This window comes from Melanerpes formicivorus, unplaced genomic scaffold (genome assembly GCF_026170545.1).
Source record: "Melanerpes formicivorus ecotype bairdi unplaced genomic scaffold, bMelFor1.0.p_v2 SCAF_10, whole genome shotgun sequence".
Taxonomy (NCBI): domain Eukaryota; kingdom Metazoa; phylum Chordata; class Aves; order Piciformes; family Picidae; genus Melanerpes; species Melanerpes formicivorus.
In genome coordinates, this window is record NW_027142362.1 from 15,603,567 (window position 1) to 15,612,658 (window position 9,092).

Consider the following 9,092-nt stretch of genomic DNA (forward strand, 5'->3'; position numbering starts at 1 on the left):
CGTCATTGGAACTTTAGTTGAACTTTCGCTGAGCAAAATTTTTCATGTCATTTGCATTGCTGTAGTTCTGAACCAGCTCCACTACCAGTGCAAATTGTTGCAAAAATTAAATTGATTCCCAGAGGAACAAATGTATCTAAATGAGTTTGGTTTAATTTCTACTTTAGAAATTCTAACAGTCAGTCAGTCCTTAGGAAAACTACTGAAGAATAAATCCAACAGAGGTTGTTGCTTGTTGTTTTTTTTCCTATTTATTTTTAAATATCACACCCTTAACAAAACAGGATTGTTTAGCCTCTACACTAAATAAAGCAAATAGTGATGAAAACAGAAGGCCTGGATCTGCCCTTTTGGTTTTTCTATTGTCTCCATACAGGAAATCCTCAAGATATGAATTGGGTCATTTGCACTTTAGTCATTATTTCCTTTTTTCTGATGAGAGGCAAGACAAAAAAGAAGGGCAACACTGCACCTCCTCAGTAGAAAAAAAGTATAGAAAACTCTTCACTTTTAAAATACAAGGACAGTTATGTAGATCTACACAGCATCTTCCAGGAAAATGCCACAGTATAGCCTATTTAAAGTCAAACACAATGGTGACCTTGCTTTTCACTCGTTAGTATAGCTTAGCATAGAAACTATCTCTTTATATAGATGACTCTATTCTATACAGGCTCCTACATCACTCATCATCACAGACCTGAACAATTTATCACGTTAAGGAACATGACTAGTACCTGTAATACTTGACATATGATTTAATTGCTAATTGTTTAAAACCAAAAGGTTTCCAGCACGGTGGCAAGTATTACAAGCCAAGTTGGTTACTACAGTGACATCTCTTATGATGTTAAAGCAACACTTCTTTCTACAGAAACATTCATTTTCGGTTGCATATGCAACTTACCACATTGCTAAGGCTGAACTCTTCAAGGCTAGATGTTTCCCCACAGTAAAAAAAAAAAAAAAGGGAGGTTATTTTTGAGATCAAGAGTAAGATCAAATTACCCATATTAAAAAAAGAATTCAAAGCATCACACATGAAGCTCTAGTGCCATTCACACTTGTCAGTAGGATATCAAGTCTAGCAAAGAAATTAAACCTGTGATTACTTTCTCCTGATGTGAGCTAAAGTCAGCTGATGTGAAAGCTGTATTTCTGTATTTTTCTCCACCCTAGACTTCCTCAGTGCAAGACTGGATGAGGCACTGGTGGGAATTCAGTTTTAACACTCCTGGACAAATTATCTTGCAATTCACAGCCTGTGCTGAGGACACTCCCATTGCCTTGAGCAATGACAAGTGGACTCTGTAGCTTAGAGCAACTGAGCAAGCTCTAGTTGAAAGCCCTAGAAGCTGGGCAGGACTTTCCCTGCACCAGTTCATTCACAATTTTCAGAGAGCACTGAGGCAGGAGACTAGAAGCATCAATGACCAGGATGAGAGAGGTGCATGACTGCACAACCATGGCAAACTGGGAGACTGCATCATAATACATGTGCTTCAAATAAATGAATTAAGGTTATCTATGCAGTCCTAGTTTTGGTATTCTCTAGATTTAAAGCACTGGACTTCATAAACTTTATGTATTGTTCTTCCAATGTAATCAAATTTTGTGACTATTTCCAAATACTGCAAGACTTAGCACAAGTCTTTGGCAAGCATTTGCTGAGAAGTCAAAAGAGATGATTGCTTTTCAAGGAAATAAAAATGTCTAACAGTTACTGGTTTCATTGTGCTACTAAGCATGAAGCCATTGATTTTTGAACAGTGTTAATGCTTTACTTCAAAACCACGAAAAAGCATATACAAAATTCTCTTTATTTGTTCTATATTAAAAACTATTAGTACTGCACATTCCTCCATGTAATCTCCACTATATTCAAGGAAAAGATAAGCAAGAATATGAGTAGTGGACATTCACTTTAAAAAAAATGTAATGAGTATTTGCAAATTAAAACCAAGCACTAAATGCTAGTGTCAGCTACCATATTAACACTAGCAAATTAGGGGCTATTCATACAGGTACATTTTTGCCTTCCATGAAATTGTCAATGCACATCCTACTTCCTATCAGTCATGAATTATGTTTTACAGTGTTATCAGAAAGTATCCCATCCTGTAAAACATTTGCACACATAAAACTGAGGAGTACAAAAGCTGAGATGGAAGCTTATGAATGAAAACAGATTAGGGAAAAAAATAAAAAATAGATGACAGCAATCAGATGACAACCACAACTGATTGTCTGCAGAAAGTGAAGTACCCAATTTGTGACCAAATCTTCATAGCAAGTATTTCAACTACTACCCCCAGCTCACGTTGTTAGCCATCCGTATTCAAAGCAGGTGGTCCTGCAGTCTCTCTTGTACGCATTAACTGGACATCTTTGTCAGCCATGCAAGTATCACAACCCCATACTGCTGATGCTTCTGCTGTAAGAAGGCCATAAGCTGACTCAGTCATGCCTGTACAGATCCGATGAAACCATTTTTGACAAGAGGCTTCACACAGGATGGCATCCTGGTCATCATTAACTTCATGTGTACAAATTCCACATGGATAGACGGGTTCAGAGGACGAGTGACCATGGCGACTGGGATGAAGGGGTGTTTTGCTGCTCTTTTCAGCGTTGCATCCTTCAGCAGTACCTCGAGGCTGGCGGGACTTATTCTGAGTCCCATTGGAATGGCCAGCATTAGTGTTATCAGCACTATTAGAATGGCTATTATCCTGATTTACCACATTGTTTCGAGTAACATTTTTTAGGTCACTGTTACCTTGACTCACAATGTCCTCTGTCCTGTGATGATGCTGATGGGCAGCAGTGTTCTGGCTGGAAGCTTTGCTTGCACCTTGATTAAAGTCTTGCTTTTGTGCTGATGATTTTGTCTGGTTGTACGTGTTTGGTGGAAGAATAAAAGAATGGTTTGACTCTAGCTGTGAATTTGGGAAATTTGGATTGCTTCCAGGACCAAAGTTAGATGGCACATCAGGGTGAGGTATCTGACCAGAATGCGCGAAGTTCTCACCAAGATTTGGCCTGAAATGCTGACCAGGTATATTGACATTTTGATTTATCTGACCACTACTGTAAGGTGGTTGATTCCCAAAACCCGGGTTATCATGTGGACCAAAGCTGAAAGAGTGGGGTCGACTAAAACCCATTCCCACCGGGTTTTGAGGAAGGGGATGTGGTTGGTTTCTGAGGGAGTAAGAACCACCATATGGCGAGGACACTCTGGGCAGCATGTGAGGTGGCATTCTGAAAGTGTTATAGCCTCCAAAGCCAGGATAACCAGGATTACTAAAATATGGATTTCCTGAAGGAAGTGGTTTATAAGACACAGTATTATAGTTGTCATCAAATGGATTTGCAGCTACAAGGTGGTCAGAGCTTGGATTCGGCGGTGGAGCATATTCAGATGGAGGAGGAAATGATGATCCCTAAAAATATTTTAAATACATTTAAATTAGTTTTAGCATTTCCCTGCAAGACAGACCAACCACAAAGGTCCTTCCTGGATTAGCAGCACTACTGATAAAGGAACTGTTCAGCTGTTGTGTAAAGCTCACCCACTGTACCCGGCCAGGCTGTCTGAAATTTCAGTAAAGAGGTAAGAGGAGTTTGGGCTCCAGATAACTTGGTGATTTATAGTAATCCCAGTGTTTTACAAAATATGCAGTTGCACAACAATGCTTCTGAAAATACTATTTGATATGTGACTTCTATTTCTTAATCTTATACACAAGAAAAGCAACAATACACAAAACCATGTGTCACTTAAACACATACAAAAAATATTTCCAAATTAACAGATCTGAAGCATTTCCTTAGTTTCCTTTTGGAACCCTCTTACTAACATACATCTCTTAAGACATCTCACTTCTATGAGGATACACAAACCTATGTTACTGTAACCTAAAAACAACTATATAGAATAAAAGAATCTTCATACAGAAGTACTCTGTGTACCAAACAGAAGTGTCCCTTATGAGTATTCAGATTAAGTGATTGTGGACAGTCTGCAAACCATGGCTGGTAGGTATAAAATATACGAATTTCTGGTTACAGAGCATAATCAAGTGTTTAATGGAGCCCAGAGACTGTCTAAATGTCATCAGAGTGGCTACACAATTGAATTTCATTCTAGACTAGCCTATGGGGAACATTTAGCTTCTTCACCCTCACAGTAACTGTGCCCATAGAATGCATTTCCTCCTAAATACTAATAAACTAAGACTGAACGTTTCTCCTTTATTTCCCCTTCCAAAAAAATTCTGCTATGCTGCAAATTTTGAGCTAGGTAAGAAAAGAGAGGAAGCTCGCTTGCATGTCCTCTACAGTTATCACCATTCCAGAACAGAAGGAAAGCTCCACCAAGACAAAGATCTGAAACCCTTAAATTAACACAATGTTTCTCAGAGCAGGTTTCACCATGACTACTTTAAAACAAAACAAAAATTAAGAAAACAGATCCACACCTCAGTGGAATCTGGATAGGCTTAATGGAAAGTGATTATTTGGCCTACATAAATAAAACTGCTCTCACTGAGCAATACCAAATTAACAGATACTCCCACTCAAAGCTGAATGAGCACACAAAGGAAAATTCTGCTCTACAGATACCTAATTTATATGATTTGTATTCAGGCTTCCTTTTCTGGAAACGGAAACTGTATATAAATGCCAAATTGCAGAGATTCACTGGAAAAGAGCCAAGCCTGCCTCACAGCTTTTGCTTGAAAATCACTTGGGTAATGTGCCAAGAGTTTGGTCAAAGCATAAACAAACTGTACTGATCCATCAGACCACAAACCTAAACATGTATGAATAAAAGTAAGCAGAAAAATAGTCTTACGGCAACTACTCATGCTGTACATATTTCTACCAATGGTTACAAAGTCATTAAAAGAAAGTCTGTCTCAGAATCAAACCCATATGGTAAAATACAAGTTGTTGCAGTCTCACTGGGCTCCTTTCTTTATAGGTCTTTGGCAACCTACGGAAATTAATATAACTTCAGTGAGAAAACGAGTATTGTAACAAGTTCAGCAGTACAACTGAAATACTTTCTATGTAACTGCTGTTTGTGAGAATAGACTGACATTCTGAGCAATGTGAGATAGTCACAGCATCAAACAACATTTATTATGAAGTCAAAAGAACCAAAGGGAATTTACCTGTGTATTTGCTTTGCGCTTTTTCTTATCAGGGCTTCCAAGCTGTACTCCTGGTCCTCCTAACCCATCCAATCCACTATCACCACCTACAAAATTTCAATCAGTGCAATACTGCATTAGTTTTCCTACAGGGTGTATTCTAAGTTTTCCACCATCATAGCAACAGATACTTGTTACAAATACGGAACTTGCAAACACTAGTTACTTACATAGAGTCTGTAACAAGCAAACATCCAGAGGTAAAAGCCTACCTCAAAACCCCCCAAAAATTACTGGTAATTAAAACTTATATTGACAGTGCAAGTCAAACTTTATTAAGGTGCAAACATATAGCTGAATACATGGGTTTGTCTTTATTACCAAAGGCAAACTGAAGATAACTGTAAATTATCAATAGTATTATGCAAAGAAGCATAATGTATGACATTACACTGCTCTGCATTAGACAAGTATTCCCAGAAGACAGCTAAACCAGCTTTAGGACTATTCAGTAAAGTAATACAAAATCTCTTTTCACAGGGAAGAAGTAAACTACTGTATACTGACTGAAATATCCAACAGTTATTTCAAACACTCCTGATCCAAGAAGGACTGAAAAATTTCACAACTAGTGCTTACTTAATACCCTACTCCTTTTTTGAGGTTTCAGAAAAGTTCCCAGTCCTACCTAAAAAGCAAGTTCTTTCTCTGATTTAGTAAGTTGCTTTTGGCTTTGGCTGTCACCGTTGAATTTTTGTTTTCATTTTATATAAGGAAAATGTGTGGACAGTCCAAATCAACATCTATCAAATTTTAAGTCTGAATTTCAAAGGCTAGGGTATGGAGTCATGGTAGTCACACATAGTTAGTGTGCTTCATTATGAAGCACTGCCACTGCATTAACTGGAAATACTAAATAATCACTGCATAAAGTTTTGCATAAAGAATGACGTATCTCTCTTAGATTCCAACTGTATGAATTATCTTCTCAATAAACTATTTGCCCAAAACTATCCTTGCAGTTTCCATTAGCTTCTTCTCCAGCACTCCAATATATTCATTAGAAATCCAGTGGAAGATTGTATTGTGAAGGCCATTCCTCACAACTGCACAAAACGCAGCCCTGTTCATGGTCCTGTACTCTTAATACATAAACATAGTTAAGCACCAATAGCAAATTATTACAGATGTCCAGATTCCTTCTAATAAATACAACAACTAGCAGCACAGATATTAGCAAACCTGTGATCAAGTAGAATACTGACAATCACATGATCAAGTGTTGGTTTCCAGTAGTGTAAGTCAAAACTTTGTACAAAGTTGTAGATCAATTTCCCCTCTGGGATATCATTCTTCAAAATCATTAACATATGAATATTAGAATTCCAGTAACATGTTCCACTGATTTCTACATGAATGAATTACACAGGTGCAGCTGTTCACATGCCTAGGTTTGCAGAACAGTGTCCTATGCCTGAAAAGGTTCAAAGCTTTTGTATTTTCAGTTCTCCCTGTGGGAGACCAATGATTTAATTTAGTCCCAGGAGTCTGTATTTTCCCTGTGGGTTTTATAAGGATTTCATTTATACATGAAAGGAAACAAAGCATATTAAAAAAAAAAAAAAAAAAAATAATTAATAAAGGTTATTTTCATGCAGCCAAGATAAACTTTCTGGAAAGTCAGTCCTGGTACCTGCCACACAGACTTTTATCAAAAGGTGCACTGAGCATTTTGGAATGTTGCACTAAGACTGCAAAGAATCATTTCATTGTCTGAGATTAATTTTCCAGGATCAGCAGTTCTTTTGACTGGGACATCATATATGTTATAGATCTAGATATAAACACATATGTGATCACTATTACATTTTATCCCTTACTTAATAAGGCATCTCAGCCATTTACATTTGGGAAAAGGAGAAGGGGTAAATCCCGTATTCTTTTTCACTTCATGTGTACACAGGATAGACATTTTCAGTGCCAGAACTGCAAGTTGTAGTTTTGGTTACATATTATGACTTAGTATGTAATTTATGCCATATTTATCATACTCCAGATAGACCATGGAGTATTTTCATACTCACTGACAAATCTCTGTCTAGGTTTTTACAGGATGGATGCCAGTCTTTTTAAAACAGTGCTTTATCTCAGTAAGAACATTTTTCCAAGAAACACAAACAGACAAATAAACCTTTCATTACAGACAGAAAACTAAAAAGAGTCTAATTTCAACCAGATACTCAGCCAACCTGATACTGTAAACAGTTTTGGTATTAAGCAGCATTCACGTGGAACTCGATGAGTAACTTAGACACATGAAACTATGTGATTAAATATTTGCAGAATCAGGGCTTCAGAGTGAAGGAGTCTAACGAAACCTAGTCTCCTTTGTAACACTGCTGTCTCTTTTCATTCTCTCAATTCTTAAGGCTGCAATCCAGTTGTTGCTAGAACAGTTTTAGAAAAGCACACCATACATCAATTACAATATGCATAGCATAATCCACACCTTACCTCACTTACCCAATCATTTAAAAGCTTAAAACATCAAGAAGTCCAGAAGTAAAACAGGAGATAAGAAAAAGAGAAGCACTAAATTGCCGATCTTACCATTTTCTCATGACTCTGACCAAACTCGGTCTTTCATTATTTCATTCAGAAATGCACTTCTGTTTTAAGGATTATAAGGTCATAACTACCGCTACGTAGACAATGTGCTACTGCCATTAAAGTCAGTTGTACAGCCGAAGTCGGAAGAGACACCTATTTCTATCCTTCTCCTTACACATTTCAAAGAAGCATACTTCAAACCTCACTAAAACCATATATAATATTATAATATTTCGATAAATTGTTCGTTTCCCGAAAACAGAAAAAACAAACCCCCAACTAGAGCCGAGCACAAGAGAAGTGAACACTCAAGTGTAATTTATGGGCTCTGCATCAACAGTAAGTCGGACATGTGGCACCGCCGCCGTATTCCCTTGCACCAGCAGGATGCACGCTGCATACTAATGGACAGCACATCTAGAAAAACACGAGAGACATGACCACGCACACGCCTCCACTTATGGGTCACGTCCGCGCGCAGAGCGAGCCACGACTTTTGTATTTCAAGGCCCGGAGGCTGCGGGAGCCCGCGGGGCCCGGCCGGGCCCCACCGTGCAAACTTAGCGCGGCTCCCTCGCCGCCCGGCCCCGCCGCCGCTGCCGCCAGCCGCAGGCTGGAACTGCGGCGGGGGCGCGGACGACGCGACCCGGGCTCGGAGCCCGGAGGGCAGCGGCGGTCAGGGCCGGCCGGTGCGCGCTTCCCGCGGCACAGCCGGCTTTCCTCATGGGAGTTAGGCCCCGGCAGCGGCCAGCCCCCAGCCCGGCCCAGGTCTCCCCGTACCTCGAGATCTCTTCAGCGCGATAGGGTCCTTCTCCTGTTCCGCTGACATTACAGACAGCAACGCATGGCTCCCAGGGCGGCAGGAATCGAGTCTCTTTGATGATGATGATGCCGCCGCCGGCCCGCACCCCGCCCCCTCCGCCCCCGCCTCCTCCTCCGCCGCCGCCGCCCCCTCCCGCTGCTGCCGTAGCCGCCGCTGCCGCCGCCCCAGCAGCGGAGCCGCCAGACTTTGCAAAGTTTGGGCGCGGGAGAGCTCTACGGCGGCCCGCGGTAGAGGCCGGGCGAGGCGGGCCCCGGCAAGCAGAGGCCAGCTAGCGGGGAGCTGCCCGGGGCTCCGCGGGGCGCCGAGCCTTGCCGGGCAGGGCCCCCGCGGGCTGCGGGAACCCGCCTCGCTCGGCGCCCGCCGCCGGGGCTGCCAGGCCCCGCGGCCCCGCACAGCGCCCCCGCTGGCCACCGGCGCCTCTTACCGCACCGTGCCCCGGCCGCTGTTGCCAGTCGGCTCCTGGATCCCCAGTGGCAACAGCGGCGGCAGTAGCTCCC

At 41.3% G+C, this 9,092-nt stretch overlaps 1 protein-coding gene across 1 annotated transcript; it reads right to left on the reverse strand.

Annotated features, from left to right (window-relative positions):
• Window positions 1-1,075: 1,075 nt before the first annotated feature.
• PYGO1 (pygopus family PHD finger 1) lies at window positions 1,076-8,666 on the reverse strand. The gene is made up of 3 exons (XM_068143883.1): window positions 8,553-8,666; window positions 5,184-5,269; window positions 1,076-3,446 (listed from the first exon to the last, which is right to left on the reverse strand). The coding sequence occupies exons 1-3, from the start codon at window positions 8,599-8,601 to the stop codon at window positions 2,325-2,327; spliced, it is 1,257 nt and encodes a 418-aa protein (XP_067999984.1). The 5' UTR covers window positions 8,602-8,666; the 3' UTR covers window positions 1,076-2,324.
• Window positions 8,667-9,092: the final 426 nt, after the last annotated feature.

Bases quoted from the DNA above. Each gene is read 5' to 3' on its own strand.
- PYGO1 (XM_068143883.1), bottom strand. From the start codon at position 8,601: ATGTCAGCGGAACAGGAGAAGGACCCTATCGCGCTGAAGAGATCTCGA. The intron at 5,270-8,552 runs GTACGGGGAGAC...GAAATTTTGTAG, and splicing joins CGCGCTGAAGAGATCTCGAG to GTGGTGATAGTGGATTGGAT. The intron at 3,447-5,183 runs GTAAATTCCCTT...AAATATTTTTAG, and splicing joins AGCGCAAAGCAAATACACAG to GGATCATCATTTCCTCCTCC.